This window comes from Agelaius tricolor, unplaced genomic scaffold, assembly GCF_023055355.1.
Source record: "Agelaius tricolor isolate 1412-34295 unplaced genomic scaffold, bAgeTri1.0.p SCAF_2, whole genome shotgun sequence".
Taxonomy (NCBI): Eukaryota; Metazoa; Chordata; class Aves; order Passeriformes; family Icteridae; genus Agelaius; species Agelaius tricolor.
Genome location: NW_027269262.1, coordinates 84,856,737 through 84,874,475, shown reverse-complemented (window position 1 = coordinate 84,874,475; position 17,739 = coordinate 84,856,737). Strand labels below are relative to the sequence as shown.

General features: G+C 44.2%; 1 protein-coding gene across 11 annotated transcripts in view; it reads left to right on the top strand.

Annotated features, from left to right (window-relative positions):
* Positions 1-6,262: 6,262 nt before the first annotated feature.
* MTSS1 (MTSS I-BAR domain containing 1) overlaps positions 6,263-17,739 on the top strand; it is a 126,108-nt gene continuing 114,631 nt past the window's right edge. For 9 of the 11 annotated variants that reach the window (XM_071421780.1, XM_071421782.1, XM_071421773.1 and 6 more), the window contains exon 1: positions 6,464-7,174. In XM_071421780.1, the coding sequence (XP_071277881.1) occupies positions 7,103-7,174 (72 nt within the window). In that variant the 5' untranslated portion in view covers positions 6,464-7,102. Of the gene's footprint in view, positions 6,283-6,463; positions 7,175-17,739 lie in introns of those variants that run through there. The other 2 variants (XM_071421772.1, XM_071421771.1) reach the window with 2 other exon arrangements.

Sequence of the window (17,739 nt, the reverse complement as noted above, 5' to 3'; positions counted from 1 at the left end):
CATGGTTAATGAGATGTGACTTTTGTACTTTTTTCACATTGTAGATATGTTACATTGAAAAACTCTCTGTCCATCACTATCTCCTGCATAGGTATATACCCATGAGGGGTTAGCAGAAAATAAGAAGGCAGGGAGGACTTCCTGTAATCTCTGCATCCTGCTGAAGCTTCACACACCTGCTTACTAAGAAAATAAAAGCTATTATGTTCCCAGACATGTTAAGTCAGAGTCTTGTGGAGTCAGGAGTATTGCAATCCACATGGTAAAACTGGTACAAAATGTTGGTAATCAAAGGCTTGGAAAGAAGATGAAGGGAAGAGGGAATGAAGCTGTGACAACCCACTATTTTGACTGTTGAATCTGCACTATTCATAGTAACACACCAACTGTATCTATCCAACTGCAGTAATGAGTGATAGCTCACTACTCAACAATTAGGTGTTCCTTCCCCACCTCTGCAACTAAGGTCATAACCTTTTCTATTTACTTTTGGGATATGGTAAATTAGAGCTTTGGCTTCATTACAAAAATTAATTAAAATAGTCACACAATGGCACCATTCATGGCTGTGCTTGTCCTTCCCTGCAGTGTGTCCTCATGTCAGCTCTCATTGGTTTCAGTCCCAAATTCCAGTACGTGCTAGTCTGCCTGTATTATCTGGATCAGTAGACTAGATTTTTCTTTTTGTCCATCTTCTTTGATTCATTGGAAGGACTCTTCTTGTTTCTAATCCCTCTGTTTGTTTTTTTTTTCTTTTAAGAAAGTGTACACTAGCAGGCTGTCAGCATGATCTGATTGCCCCAAAATGCTTTCTGGCCACAGAGTTTGCAGCAGAACCTTAACTTGATCTCACAGCAAAGACCTCTGCCTAACAATTTCTCCTTACTGACATCCCAGGTGTCTAGATCTGGAAAAAAGGATTAGTACTCTTTTCCTCAGAATTTCAAAAACTAAACAGAACTACAGTGATAGGAGGATAAAAGCCTGACTATTCCCCAGTTACACAGAGTTGGGAGTCTGCCCATTGAAATAAGTTTGGGTTGTTATTTTTTTTTTCTAAGCCATTTCTTTGTGAATGTAGTGCTTGTTTTAAAAGCTGGATTTATGAACTGGCAAAAAATAATATTTTCTTTTGTAAGAGAAAGTGTTGCATTATGTTTCACATGACCATGTCCTGAGGTGGTTCAACGTACTAAGTTCTGTGCATACCAATAAATACAGATCTCAGAGATTTCAGGAGTAGTGATTTACTAAAAATTATTGCTCTATGGGAAGTACAGAAGAGCTCAGTTTCATTTATATAACACCTGAAAGGAGAAATGGCCAACAAAGGCTTGGACTAATATATGCGCTGGTGAGAGAGTCCAACAGGCAACTTTGATACATATGTGTAATTATCCTGAAGTCAAAGCTGATGTTGCTCTGGAGATGAGGACGTGAGATATTTGCAAAAGTGACACCTATTATAGCCTTTATTTCTTCAGAGCATTTAAGCATGTGTGTAACTGCAAGTATAAAAACCTGATTTTTTTTTTTTTTAACTTACTGCTTGACTACACAGGTGCACTCAGGAAATTGTATCCAAGTTAATTTAGGGCATGACTTCAAGATGCTGAACAGCTGAACAGCTTTAAAATGTAAAAGGGAGGCTTGGTTTTGTGGAGTGAGTGTGTCCTCACCAGAACCTGATAAAGGGTGATGAAGCCAATTTGAACAGGGGTTCAGATCAACAGTTCCTAAACCTGTGTTGGCTGCAGATGAGAAACAAAAAGGTATCTAGTGGGGAATGACCATGGGAAGGGTTATACAAGCTGCCCCTTCTTTGTGAAACACAAAGAGGCAGGGTCCTCCTCTGGGCCAAAATGACCTTTCCTTGTAGGCTGAGGTTTCTGCCAAATCAGCTCCCATGGGTGCCTGAGCTGGTGCTGGTGGCATGGAGGGGCAGGAAGGAGGCCATGGATGGGAGGTGACAGTGGCAATACACTGTCTGTGCTGCTGCAGACTTGCACAGGATGAAAGTGCCCACATCACCTTGGCCACAGGACCCCCTTGGGGGTCTGTGGTTACTGAGGTTGATCATGGGGCAGATTTAAAAGCAATGATGGGAACATTGCTTGGAAGGACGTGACAGACCTGAGCTCCTTTTCTGAATCTGCCAACTTCAGATGGGACATGTGAGCAAAGACATCCCACCTTCCCACTACTACAAAATGTAGTCTCTCTCTAAAGCCCTTGATATAATACATAAACTCCAATTTTCAGATTTTGTGCTTTGCACAGTGATACCTGGGGGCAGGACTTTTTTTGCCTATTTGTTGGTGAGGGGGAAATGGGAGACAAGTTTAGTCCCTTAAAAATAAGCATCTTGTCCTCTATGTGCCCTGAATAAATGGCATCCCATGTTGAACTTTGCTGAAAATGCTTTTTTTTTCCTTCTGAGAAAAGCTGAAAATGAGACCGCATTGATATTTTGCTGCAGAGTTGTTGCCTGTAGGTAGGCTTTAGATGGAGCTGTTCTATGGAAATCAATCCTGGTAAAGCAATAACAGCTGCTATTTTGCCAGCACACAGCAAGCAGAAACAATTGCAGAGGTACCCCCACTACAGCAATGCTACTTGGTAATTTGAAAACAATGCATGACATAAAAAAACCCGGATAAGGCTGGAGAACCACAGCATTGTTATTCCTCCTGTTCTGAAACTGCAGACTGTAAACACACACTCTTGGAAAAAAGGGAATTTCTTCACCTCTATGTATGGCCAGTGAATAATACATTATTTATAATGCTGTTGGGACAGCTGTGTGAAATGGATTCTGTTTGGTTTGCTCAATTTTTCACCAATTCCTTTTGTCATCCTTCTGGCTGTGTTTCCTGCTATCCTACCTCTCTGTCCAATAGGGCACTGCAAAGTGAGTTCATCTGCTCCCATGGACAGAGCAGCATCATGCCCTGTGAGCACTGTGAGGACTGGAGGGATGGGAAAGACTCCATTTCTTGGAAGCTCTTGGGCTCTTTTTTCTTAATCTATAAATAGGAAAACACCATCATCCTTCAAAATATAGATCATTATTAGAAAGCTTCAAAAGGGGACAGAATACACTGGTTTCAAAAAAAATAAAGTATACATTTGCTTCTCAAGTTTATTGATATATTTCATGAAGGCTCAAGGATGAAAGATTCTGAGGCAATATAATGGAGTATTATAATATTAATTTGCATCAATTTCTTAAAGAGATAATTCAATTAAATAGTTCAGCCTTTAGCAACCTATTCTTTTAAAATCATATCTCTTTTTGAACTGTCAACCACTTGGAGGAACAGCCCTTGATTCTTTCTTGATTGTAAGCTAGATGAGGCAATTTTTCCTTGGGGAATAACATTAGCTAAATTAGGAACACTGTAATTTAAAGGTGATTAAGTACCTTTTGTGATTATTGTTCTAAGACTTCAATCTGATAACACTTAAGTGCATGTGTAATCTAGTCTTCCACAGGGCTACTCTCATTCATAAGTGGGTTTAAATCCTCATAAGATCAGGACCTAAATAAGTACCACAGTTAAACCTTTTATGGCACATTGACAGAGCATGTATTTGTTCTGATTGCAACATTTCACACTTGTGCTTGGTGCATAAACAGTAGGAATGCTTTTTACAGAAGGAGAAAGCTAGGAACAGGAATGTGAATAGATACATTCTGGTCATAAGGCAAGTCTGCTGGAACACCTGGGAACATACTGTGGACTCCTGACCCTCATGAATTTGTGTCCAGCTTTGCTCCAGCTGTACTTTGTGCCTTGGTGCTCAGCATGGGAGAAGCAGCAGGAACCATCCAGGCCAGGCAAAGTGACCAAGTCATTGCTCAACCTGCTCACTTATGTCTGGAGAAATTCTTTCCTAACCATCCGTCTTCTTAAGGTTTCAGTAGAATTTTGTCAGCAGAGCACCCAACGTGTTGAAGGATGTCAGAACATGGGCTACTATTGCACCACTGACAAATTTAGGGCTGACATCTGTTGGGGGCTGCTGAGCAAGATGCACTCAGCTGACCCATTGTCAAGAAGTGCTGCTGGCATATGTCCATGCACAGGATATTTTACAGAATGTCATCACTTGGTAATGAAATGCTCCCCGGTAACGATGGCTCACAAACACAGAAATAGCCTTTGCCCATAATAAAGTTTTGCAAATAATGCTTGCAGGAAGTGATTTGCTATGAATCAATCAAGCAAAGCCCAGAAATAATGTGGCAGATGGTAACCCGACATTACTGCAACATCACCAAACTACTTCTTACTCGCACTTTAAACAACCATTTGGACTCAGGTCTTTAAAGAAAAATGTTCACTCTCACTCTACAGCTGGTTGAAGCTGAATTGTCACCCCACAGAAAATTCTATCCTTAGAATCAGTAAAAGGCAGGATAAAATTAAGTCTGAAATGTCCTTCAATGCGAAAGAAAAAAATATTCTGTTATCAAGACTCTATTTTGATGCCTTCAGGCTATATGCCCTTTCTCTATTTTTAGCTATTTTAGGCTACACACAAATAAAAATTTTAAATATAAAATTAACACAATATTAGTTCTAAGTGATATATACAAAGAAAATGTAACAAAATAGATTTGAAAAAGAAAATGCTGGAAAGAACAAATACCATCCTGTTGGCATTTTGATTTTTTGTCCTATGAATATAAAAGTTTGTTGAAATCATCATGTCTCTATTTTTCATGCCCTATAACCTTCTGACAGAAAAAATATTCCACCTGAACAGGTGGTCTCTCTGGGTCGTGCCTGGGTACACTCAAGTTACAGTGGTTTAAAAAGTTACTCCTTGTAAGGTGCACTTTCTTATTTGCAAGGTAAGACCCATTATCTTACATTGTATGCCTAACTTACTTGTTATAACTGATTGAGATTTAAAATTATTAGGTTAAAATTATTAAGTTTTCTGTTTATGCCTGCATATTCTTTCAACACTGTATGAAGACTTGTTGCATGCCACAGAGCAGGCAGCCCTGATTTATTTACTACAGTATCAATGTAGTCCTTAAACAACAGCTTTACTTGCAGATGGAGATTTTTCACCCTCCTCTCCCATGCGCATCGTTGCACTCTGAAACCTTTCCAGAAATGAGGTTAGCCAAGGCACTGTTTGCACTAAAACAAGGAGCATCCCAGAAATGGGGTGGCTGAAGAAAGCAAAGTAGGCCACCAACTTTCCCTGCTGGATTGCTGGCTGTGAGCGTGTCCCACAGGAACGCTGTCACGCTGGTTGTGCGACAGCACCTGGAGCTCGGCCTGCCATGAGCAGTGTCATTATCACTGGGGACATTTGCTGGGCTCTCTGGGAATGAGGGTCATGCAGAGCTCCAAATGAATCGCCTGCTCGGACCCATGCAGGTCAAAGCAGAGGGAAATTACTGCGGCAGCCTGTGCTGCCACGGCCCTGCTGGAGACAGGGCACCTGCCCAGCATTTTCCCTCAGAGATCAGTAACAGAGGATGATTCCTCATGGGCACCTACCTAGGTACTGGCTGAAATGAAGCAAAATGCACTGGCACAGACACTGGCTTTTCTCAGGCAGAGTTTGTAAGGTAAATTTCAATAACTCAAATTCCTAAATTTCCGTCTTAGCTGTGGTTGTTCATGCACCACTGTGAGTATGAAGGGAAAGACCCTTGAACCTCCCTCAAGGTCTAAGGCTTATTCCTCTGTACATCCATGTTCCTGGTTCTACAGCAGTTTCATAGTAAAACTCGTACACCACAGCCCGTGCTGTTCCCTTGGTGTGTGATTTCCCTGGGGGGAGCAGCAGCAGGACCTTTGGAGCTCTGCCCCTCAAACCATGCAGGCAATGCTCCATTCACACCACGGGAGAGTCCCGGACCCTCGGTGTGCTCGGTGTGAGCGCCATGTGCCAGTGTCACAATCGTGCACGGTGTGAGCCACCGCCTGTCTGCGTGCGGAAACAGGGGATTTTGACCACAATGTTTTGTAAAATCTGGCAGAGTTAATGTGCAAACTGAATTACTTCAAACCCCCACGTTTTACACAACCCACTCTCACAGTCTTGCCTATCGTCTGGCATTTGTGGGAGAGGATGAATGAGCAGCCTCACAGCTGCTGCCGGCTGCACTCCCCAGGCTGCAGCTTTGCGAGGCCTCTCAGCTCGCTGTCGGGGGGCTCAGGCGGCTTGTCACCAGAAACAGCCGAACTTGGGGCCATTTCGGAGAACGTCACCAGAATAAAACAGTTTCTTCGCCGAATGCTAAACATGCAAGTCAGTTTCTGCCCTGGAGAACGGGAACAGGACCGGGTCCAGCGGAGTGCTCGGGGCGGCACCGTCCCTAGCGGGGCGCGAACTCGCGGCCTCCGGCCCACCGGCCGCGCGGGGCCAATCGGCGGCGGCGCTGGTGACGCGGCGGGGCGGGCGGGGCGCTGGGCGCGGGGCCGGGCGGGGGCGGGCGCTGCCGCCGCGGGAGCGGCACGAGCGGGCGGAGCGGCTGTTCCCGGAGAGAGCAGGCAGCGGGTCGGGTGCTTTGGCTGTAGTCTGGTCCGCTGGGGTTGACCGAGACCCCCCTCCAGGCTACACCACGAGCACCAGCTTGACGCTCGATTCCTTTTAATAGACACCGATCTTTTCCCCCCGCCTTGTTTTTTCGGGGTGCGCTTCGCCCAGCGCCGCGGACGCCCGCTGCCCTGAGCGCTGCCGTGCCGGGAGGCGCGGGGGGCCGGGGCCGCGATGCGCGGAGATGGGGCCTGTGGCTGCTCCCGCATGGGCTCGTAGTGCCCGCTCGGTGCTGAGTGCCCGGGTGCCGGGGAGGTGCGTGTAGGAGAGAGGCGCCAGTAGCGCTGGATTTTATCCCCTTGTAGAGGTGCAGGCAGACAGGGGTTCAGGTGTGTTGGGGTGTATTTTTTTTTTTTTCCTCTCGTTGCCTACATCACTTTGCTTGCCCCTTCTCCTTCTCCCCCTCCATTTTTTTTTTTTTTTTTGGGGGGTGAGGTGGGAGCCCGGGGTGTCTGGTTTTCCTCCAGCTGAGCAGTGCAGTTGCAGCAGTAGCGGTGAAATCCTGCTCCTCCTGTGAGCTCCAGCCAGGAAAATGGAGGCTGTGATAGAGAAGGAATGTAGTGCGCTCGGAGGGCTCTTCCAGACCATCATAAGCGACATGAAGGTAAGAGGCTGAGGTGTGTGGGGGAGCACAGGGGAGGGGAAGCGTCTTCCCACCTGGCCCGGTGAAACTTCGCCCCGGGCGGTGCAGCCGCATCGGGGGCTGCTGGCGGCGCGACCTCCCCGCGGCGCTGGGGGGACGCTGCCCTGGGGCTGGGTCCGCGTCCCCGCTGGCGGGACCGGCCTGGCAGAGGGATTCCTTGGCTTCACACCCAGGATTTGGGGCTTGCGAGTTGGTTGCAGGATACCGCCTCTCCCTCCCTCCTCCTTCCTTCTTTTCTCTATTTGTCCTACTCAAACATGCAAGCTGTTACCTTGCACCAGGGTCAGCGATTTGCCTCTTTATTTTACAAATATTTTTATTCTCCTTTTTTCTCGCCTGGTGTGGGCTGTCAGATCGGTAGCAGAATGAATGCAGCGGGGCGGGAGCGTGGTGCGGAGGAGCCGGGCACGGAGCATGTCAGCCGTGGGGTGGGGCTCGGAAGGGCAGTGTGAGCATTTCGGTGCCAGGCTGATGGGCGCGATGGAAAAAAAATCTCTGCCTGGAGATGCTCAGAAGTTGATGTGTGCCTGGATTAAAATTGCGGCTCAGGGTGGTATTATTTTCACACTGTATATGCTCGTGGAGGTGGCATTTCTTTTTTTCTGTGAATGGATGCAAAGGTTTCAAGTGCGGGGGTCTCTCCACCAGCCACCAGAAACCTGAGTGTGCTGATCCCGTCTCTGCCAAAGGGTCCCTTTGAGAGAGGCGCTCCCACTCTATCCTTGGCAGCCAAGGGCACTCCTGCAGGGTTTTCTTTGGGTGAGCGGGTGCCTCCCACCCTTCTCTCGTGGAAGTAAATAGCGTAAAAGCGTTGCTGTGTTTTGCCCGTCATGTCTCCCCCAAAGCCCGGGGCTGGAGGCGCCCAGCCTCCGGCACACGGCCGTACTGCAGAATACTGCAGTGTTCCCCTGGACAAGGGCAGCTTGTCTGCCTGCCAGGGCCGACTGGGAAGGATGCAGTTGTCGGGAGATGTTGAGGGACGTGCCAGATAATGGGGACTGCCGTAATTTAAAGGCGGCAACCGTGCACGCTGTGCTTTTCCCAGGCAGGGCATGGGATTTCTCTGGCTGTTTTTTAATTCATGCGGGGCTGGTGAGCAGCGAGGGCTGCGGGAGAAAGAACTGCCAGGTAGTATTGGAGGACAGGGTCTGCTCTAAGAGGGAGCCTGGCAGAGGTGAATGGCTTCTAGTGTATTTTTTGGGGAGGGTGGAGAAGCTGTTTGCACTAGAAGTTATTTTTTGGCAAATGTTCATATGCACGTTCCTCTCAACAGATCTTAGGAGACATTTAATTAAAAGCGTGGCTTGTCAAGAGCAGGCAGGTTGCAGAGAGGAGGGGGGAGTCTGTGTATATCTGTCAAGACAATGCTGCAGACCTGGCAGTGGTGGTCCTCAAGCTCTCAACCTCCTTGGATTTTTAATAATGACTGCACTTTAAAATAAAAGAACCCCCCCCCAAAAGCAGGAAACGATCACGAATTCTGGAATAATTTCAGTGGTCAGTGCAGGGAACAGGCAGGAGATGTTCTGTTCCAAATCAAGTGTGGTTTTGGGTTTCATCACAGAGGGACACAGAGTATGTTTATTCTTTCCTTCTTTTCATAAGTGATGCATTTGGTTTTTCTTGCTCTTAAACCAGTGGGCCTCTGTGTTGATTCATTTTTTTTCTTCTACACATTGCTACTTGCATGGGAATGCTGCTCATCAGAAAACATGTTGACATGAGTGTATGGAGATGGGCACAGGTGTGAATATTTTTTTCTTAATGCTCCATAGTAGTGGAACCTGTTTTGTGAAGTGGCAATTACTGAAGGGGGAGGTTTGGAAGGAATAGCTGCAGATCTTTAGCAGCATGATGGTTGTTATGGTTAAAAAAAATCTGCTCATTATTTAGCATGAGTAGAACAAAGAATTTTTACCTGTAGTTCGATTTGATGCAGCTGATGCTGTACTACTGAGATGCACTAGGATTCTTTGTGAATTGTGCACAAAGGAGCACAACAATTTCTAAGGAAAAGTAGCTATTTTTTTGATAGTTAACCAGAACCTTTCAACTAATCATACCTTTAGTAGTAAAGTGAAAATTAGCATTTTAAGTGCTGTTTCACGTAGTCAGATCTGTGTGGGCAGGCTGCTGGCAGGATCTCGAAGATGTTGCGTAGGGGTCTGCCCACGCATCCCCAAGTGCTCTCTCCGTGCCTGTTTCTCATGGCAGGCTGTGATCAAGGCCCCACATGCCCTGCAGTGCTGAGGGATTTGATGCAGCATCTGCCTTTTTTTAACCAAATGGTTCACAGGTTCTTTTATCATATGTATTGCTCTACCTTAAACTTTGTTATAAAGATGGTAGGGTTAATCAACAGCTTCAATTACTCTGAAGTGTTGCCAGTGGATGCAGATGGGTGCTGCAGCTGAGGTGATGAAGATACAGTACATGTGGACTGATTTTTCTCTTTGTTCACAGTAACACAGAACTGGCTCAGGTGTACTTGTTGTTAATTTTGAGCTCTGCCTGGTTCTGCCCAGGTTACAGGAACTGGAATTACAATTCTGAGCAATGTGATTGTTTCCATTTATCTCTATATACTCTGTTAGATCTGAAACTTCATATGGGCAATATATGTCAGTGTGACTTAACACATCACATTTTTTGACAGCAAGATTGTGTCTTGCTGGCTGAGGTCTCTTGAATGGCATTTAATGTTTTCTCCATAAACCCCAAATTTCTCTCTACCCTCTATCAAAATTTTTGTGTCTAATACTCAACAAAACCTGCTCCAAAAAAACTCAGCATAAAGCTAAGTGATTTGGAGAAATGTTTCTGTGTAAATGTAAGAACAGTTCATAAACATCCCATTGTACTGCACATTATTGTACATCACAGAGTCACAGACTATTTTGAGTTGGAAGGGGCTCACAAGGATCATTGAATCCAACTCTTAGCACTGCACAGGACACCCAAACAACCCCACTGTGTGCCTGAGTGATTTGTCCAAATGCTTCTTAAAATCTGTCAGGTTTGGTGCTGTGACCACTTCCCTGGGGAGCCTGTCCCAGTACCCAAACACCCCTTGGGTGAAGAAACTTTTCTTGATCTCCATCCTAAACCTCCCTTGCCTCAGCTTCATGCTGTTCCTTGGGTCCTGGCACTGGTCACCCGAGAGCAGAGATGCCCCTCCACTTCCCCTCGTGGGGAAGCTTTAGACTGCAATGAGGTCACCCCTCAGTCTCCTCCAGTCTGAACAGAACATCTGGAACTTCAGTCCCCTGACAAAGGAAGTCCATTTTTTCCATGCCAAACAAGGGTCAGATTTGTTGAGTAATATGGTGGTGTACATGATGACAGGGTTGTTTGTGTAAAGTCCACAATGAGAACTGAACTTGGCCATTGTGGTCTAGAATTGGATTTCTGTGCTTTGAGATTTCAGGACCTGATTAAACAAGCATAAAGGTGGGAGCGTGTATGCCCATCCCATCCTTATTTTGGTCCACTGTCACAGCCCTGATGTTTCCTACAATACATCATTGAGCATGTGGCACTTACAATTAGTTACACTCTTATGCAAGATCTTTTTCAAAGCAATTACTGTTTATAAAAACAAAAATAAAATGTCCCCTCAGAGGAGGAGTCCTGTGTGCTATGTGCAGACACTGTGTGACTTGTTTTTGAATGCGGCGAATTTTCTGTAGCTCCCTGTGGGAAGGGAGTATTTGATCTGAATGGTTTGTAACTCATTTCTTGCAATTGAGAAATGAGATGCTGCAATGTGCTGTTAATTTCAATATCTCTTTTAGTGCAAAGCAAATCATTGCAGTTAATTTTTGGGAGGGCCTGTTGCAGATGGGTTTCAAAAGAACTTGTCTTCTCATGAAGAGCAGATCTTTAATGCTTCTTTTCCTTCTGAGTTGATTTTACATTCCTTTTAATCATATTGTTCTCTGCTATCCTGAAGAAAAAAACCACCGCCTCTGAAAACATTGAAATTGGCTGTGTTTGTAGTTCATCACTTGCTTGATGGTGTTTTTTTGGCTTTTAGCATTCTCTTTATTTGTCTTGCCTCTTCTGCCAGCATGTGTTTTGACAGAGCAGGGGCTTTCTGTGTATGTATAGCACCTGACACCTGGGGGGTGGGCATGGGAGGAAGATGAGTAATGAGCAGTTGGTTGAACACAGGTTGTCTGTGACTTCATTTATACCAAGTCAGAGGATTTACTAAATTTTTATGGGTCAGGTGTGTATTACCAGTTAATCTCATTCATCTCCCTGCATGTGAGGGATGTGCAGGTATTGTCCTGAAACAGGATTCCCAACAGACATGTGAGTTTTTGGAACAGTTATAAACTTTTATTATATGTGGATGTGCCTTATTTTTATTTGTTTAGCTGAAAGCACAATAAAATCAGTAATAAATCATTAACCTCTACTATAATACTCTAGAGGAGCTGCTGGGACTCCTGGACTAGGCAGTGGTGCATGTTTTCTTACAGCTATGCAAAACTCTTGGTTGACACAGAAGAGAGACATGAGCATACGAGCATAAGAAACATTTATGTTTTTGCACCCTCTAACCTGCTTTTAGAAGGTGATCCATGAGAGGCAGCATTTTAATTTGCTTTTGTAGAAGTTGGGACTGCGGTGGCCACATCAAGGATTAAGAGTTATTTGTTTGGTAGCTCTGTTTGCTTACAAGGGATGGCCTTGTGATATTCACACAAATAATATAAACTGAGGAAAAAATATTTGATGGAACAAATAGAACTGCTGAGACAGTTACTGCAGCAAGTACAGCTGCAAGTCCTCTGTGTGTGTTAGTCCAAGGAACAGCACGCATGTACCAGAGAACCTGGGCAAATTTATTTTACCGTGACATGTCCTAGTGCAACAGCTCTTCCCCAGCTGTGCTTTATTTGAAGCTTGAGATCTCTGTGGAGATTAGGAATGTTCAGTTGGATGATTTTAAGGGTTAGTTTCAATCCAGCTGTTAAGGATGATAACTACTGTAAGGAAAAACAAATGTGTCATGCACTGGGACTGGCACTGTTTAACATCTTTGTTGGTGACATTGACAGTGGGATTGAGTGTTCCCTCAGCAGGTTTGATGATGTCTCCCAGCTGGGTGGTGCAGTCACCGTGCTGGAGGGGAGCAATGCCATCCAGAGGGACTTTGACAGATTTAAGAGGTGGGGCTGTGTGAGCCAGGGAGACCTTATTGCACCTTGAGTACCAAAAGGGGTCTGCAAGAGAGTTGGAGAAGGGCTTTTGACAAGGGCATGTAGTGACAGGACAAGAGAGAATGGCTTCAATCAAGAGGGCAGGGTTAGATTAGATACAAGAATTTTTTTACTGTGTGTTGAGAACAGATTTTCCAGAGAAGTTGTGGTTGCCTCTCCCTGGATCAGTTCAAGGGCAGGTTGGATGGAGCCCTAGTCTAGTGGATGGGGTTAGAGCAAATGATCTGTAAGGCCCTTCCAACCCAAAGCATTCTGTGATTTTCTGTGCAACAGACAGGTAGGTCCAGGCTTGGAGAGGAAGCACACCTGCCATGTATGCACTGGCATGTCCCTTATACAGCAGTCTTTAGGACAACTATCTCTTTCAAACCTAGCAAACTGGTGTTTCTTCCCCTTCACAAGAAGTCTGAAATGAGTTAATTTGGAACTTTTCTTCCCATATATTTTGTTCCTCTAGGTTTTACCACCAAGGCATTTGGAGCATAGCTGGCTGCTCTGATTTCTTATCCCTCTGCCTCCCAACAACCTGCTTGCTCAGGCAATTGGTTTGTGTACACTGAAATTCTTGCCTTTTCCAAGCAGCTGCAGTATCTTTCTGTGAACATCTCAGAGGGGGAGGGGTTGACATGCAGCAAAGGCTGAAAGATGGTGCAAGAAGAGAGCCTCTGCATGCCTGCCCAGACCCTGAGGTTCAAGCAACAGGGCAGAGCTGGGAACATACTTAGTCACAAGTAGTTTATTTTTTAGGGACACATGCTTTCTTGATCCAAATACTCTTGTGTGAGTGTTAACAATTTATACAACTGTTGAACATTTGCTACATAAGTGTGTACTGGGCTGGCTTATCCTGTGACATACCCAGAACAAGGGTTTTTAATGTCTCCTGAGAGTTCTCCTTTCGGACCTGGCAGGATGCCAAGAGCTACACAATAAGGTTTGTGAGGTTCTGAGTGTGGAAGGAGTTGTGCAGTGCTGCATGAAACACAATTGACTGAACAAATGTTGGAGAACAAGAAGTCTCTGTAATTATGGGCTTAGTGCTGGTTAATACCTAACAGAGGGTGATATTCAGTGGAGGTTGCTGCTTCCTACCTGAGATCTGAGTGTGCATGAACTGAACCCAAATCTTTGTTATAAAATACGTGAGAAGCTAATTTTATTTTTTTAAGGACAGAAGTTGCAAGAGTTGATGGAGTATACTTGTGAATCTGTAAACAGCATCTTCTGTAGCATAGTAGTCTATGTGTTTTCAACTTCTGAAGAACATTTTTAAGGTTCATGGTCTACCCAAAGACAGTTGATCTTGAAGATAAGCAGGGAGCAAAATAGGAACTATATCTAAAAAGGCTTTTTGGTTTACTTCAGATTGTGCAAAGATGAGTACAGAGAAGTTTGAGTCAGTATCATAAAGAGTCTACCCTTCAGAATAAGGTAGTCTCTTTAGGCTACATATATAGAAATGCCTTTTCCTCTTCAAGGGTACATTTTCAATTTGAAAATTATTTCTGCCTTGATACTGTAAGGTGCAAAGCACTGCTTTGTTTGCTGGGATCTACGCTGACCTTTCAGGACATTGATTGACTTCTCCTGCTGGGCTGAGATACCTTGAATGCCAAGATGTTTGGAAGGATTGGAGACAAAATGTCTGGTAGCTTTGTGGCTAAGACCATAGCAGCTTTCATCTTCAAAGTGCTCTCTGGGTGACTTGGCTCCAAAGAATGGCTCCCATTTTACAGAAAGGCAAGCTATGGCTGCAGGTTTAGTGACTTCTACTCCCTCCCCCTAGGACAAGAAGAAATTGGGTGCATCTACAACATGGAGTTAATGAGGGAATGTTGTTTAAGCTCCCAGTATAATGGGTTTCTATCTTCATGTACACACTACTTTGTTTTTACTGATTGAGATGTGTTGCTGCTCACCCCTGTGATAACCCAATGCTTGCAGGCAGAAGAGATGACATCTAAAGATGACTGATAAATTCTCAACCGAAGTGTCCTGAACTCCTCTCCTGGAACTGAAACTACAGGACCTCTCTCAATTTTTAGTGGGGAAGCCTGACTGGAACATCTTAACCATAAGCTGGTTGATCATGAGGAATTTGTGTCTTGTGGGGTTTTCTGTGAGCTCTGTACTTTTTACTCTTCTGGTCAACAACCATAAGTGATATGTAGTTGATTTGAATTCTAGGATGCTAGCTGGAGTACAGTCATCCTTTAACAAACCATTCTTGCAGGAATGAGCTTGTGTTGTGTGTAAAATGCTGCTGATGAGTGTGTAACAAGAGACACTTGGTTGATAGTACAGAAAGATTCACATTTGTTCTCATTCTTTCTTCCACATAAACTGCCATCATACTTCTCACCCAAGCATGAGATACATATTTTTTTTGCCACAAAAGTCACATGTGTGCTTTGTAATTTCTCTGAAGCCACCTCTATAGAGGCATAATTTCAAATTTTTTGTTAATAAAGCTTTATTTGGGATGTCTCCTAACAATGCCATCCATGAGCAAACCACATGGATGCTCGTTGTCCATCAGCAAACCAAGGGTCTAATTTGGAGCTTGAGAGGGATTATTTATCTTATGAGTAAAATGGAAAGAGAGTAGCCTGCATTAAGCATATACCTGCACTTCACTGTCTGTCATGAGACAAAGGTCAATAAGCATTAAAAATGTGGGCACCTGGCTGCTGCCTTTCTCCCAGTAGGTACTTTCCTGGTCAACTCAAGTGCTTGTTAGTAGTTTGAGTCCTGGAGATTGTTATGACTGCTTGTGGGATGGAGATTGTGTTGAGTGGATGGTCAGAAATTAGGGTTTCTGCTTGCTTGGAAAGAAAGAAGTGATGAGACCCCAGTGGTGTTGGTGACATTACCAACACTGTTGGCTTGAGGCTGTTCTGTGTAGGTATTAACTTGACTGACTGCCTCCTGATATTTTAATTATCTTCATTTTGGTCCAGCTGAAATATTGTGGGTTTAGAAAATAGCTGCTGAGTATGTAGAGTGGCCACTTAATGATTGAGTGGATGAAAGGCGGTATTGATGAGTCTCTGAGGAGAAATCTGCTATTCAGGCTTGCAGACTTGTTCAGACCTGCAGTGAAGATTGTGGAACTAAATGCTTCCTCTGGAAGACTACTTAATGTCCAGCTTTTTTCATGTGGCATGGGATAAAAGGCCTCTAGATGCTGTGGCTAGTTGTTTCCCACCACCCCCTTGTCTTTTGAATAACTTCCTATGTTTAGAGAAGGAGAGACTGTATGTTTATGCCTGATGTATTTTCTCACAGTATGAGTCTAACTTTTGTTTGCTAATTACACAATCTTGGATTTAAACCATGAAGTAGCTGCTTTGGAGCTGAGTTTCTTCATGTTATAAACCATGGAACTGAACTGTGGACAGTACAGATTTGAGGTGGTCCCTGTTGACATAGAAGGAGGCTCATGAGTTGGATTTGTAAGCCAGGATAAGTTTTCACAGGTCCTTGCTGTACTACTACTAGATTGGAGTCACAGCCATAAAGCAACTGGTATCCTGCACTGGGGATGTTTAAGCATGGGCTAATGCACTGCAGGCATTATTACAATACAAATTAAAGACTCCAGAGCTCTGGCAACAGAATGGTACCAGACTTAGGTTCCCTCTCCCCCTTTAAATGGTTAGTGAGATCTAATATAAATGTTTTTATGCTCTTGCAAAGTAGTGCTGCACTTCAATGCTGCTGCTAAGGGAATTGGGCATTCTTTAGAGCTCTTCAGGTGGTTTGAGAATGTAGAAAAAATGGGTATCTGTGGTGTGGCTGTTGTTTGGGTTTTTTACCCCAGTGGTGTGAATAGCCTTTTCTGGATTTTACTGACTGGATTTTAGTCTTGATTTTTTTTCATGTCATTATCTGTTTTCTTCATTGTTCTAATTGTACTATTTAAACTAAAAACTAAACAGTTTTGAAAATACTTAATGTGTGGTTCTGTGATACGTAGAAGAAGTACCCAGTTGACAGGTTTTTTTAATAGCATATGAGATGTTTTCAGCAGCATTTTGTTGCATAATTTTCAATGTTCTGATAATATATGTCCTTGAAAAGCAAAGCTTGGCATGCCTGTTTATTCTATGCATGGTGAGGGAAACTAGTTTCTAATCCTGCCATTCGCTAAACAAGAGGCAGAAATAATGAAAGTTAAGGTATGGATACAAGACTGTGATTTACCCCTGCTTTCTTACCTGAAGGGTAGTTACTGCTTAAATGACATCTTTCATGTGCTTTTACTTTCACCTACATGCACTATAATCACTCAGACCCTGAGTCTGTACCTGCCTGCTCTGTTCAGTGATGTGTGTGTTCAGCTCTTGCTGTGAGATCCTGTGAAGTTCATGTCTTTTGCTGTTGGTGCCTTTTCACTCCTGGGACTTCCCCAGCACAAGCTGAGAGTCCCTTCTGCTGATGGAGCTCAAACTTCCCCTTTGCCTGGCAATACCTTCAGCTTAGAAAGACAGATGAGACTTTGAATTCAGCTGGTCCCTTTCCTTGTCTTGTGGCAGTATTTCTGCAAGACCTCTACACAAATGTGTTACTCTTCCTGAAAGAGGTCTAGTGAAAGGAAGCTGCCTGACCTTTCAGAGTTGCATGTTACCTGGTCTTATAGTTGAATGGGTTGTGCAATCTGAAACTTCTCTGCTGAAGCCAAACTGATTGTTTCTTGTTCTGCACCACTGGAAAAGAGATGATGGACAGCATCAGGGATGCTCTTGAAATCAGTATTGGGACTTGCTGCTGAGTTCTTGTTCTGAATGTAAGAAATAGGCAGTAGATAGGGTAGTTTTAGATTGGACACAAATTGCTTTAATTTACAGTGAAGGTGGTGAGACAGTGGAGAAGGTCACCCAGAAAAGTTGTGGATTCTCCATCATTGGAAGTGTTCATGTTCAGTCTGGATGTGGCTGAGAACAACCTTATCTAGTAAAAGATATTCCTGCTCCTGGCAGGGGGCTTGGACTAAATGGTCATTAAATGTCCCTTCTAACTTAAGCTATTATGTGAATCTGTGTATTTGAAAATCAAAGGAGTAATGGAATAGATTTTGTGTACATCTCTATGTCATAAAGAATGACGTTTCTCTTGCCAGCAAAATTCCTGTTTCAGTGTATAGAAAGATTTGAGACTTTAGATGCAGCTTAGGAGCATTCATGAGACTCACTCTTGATGCTTTTCAGAGTAGAAAGAGGGAAAGCCACCAAGCAGAGTTTTTTGGATGGAGAAGAGCAATTCTGAACTTCAGGCAAGATGATGCTGATTCTG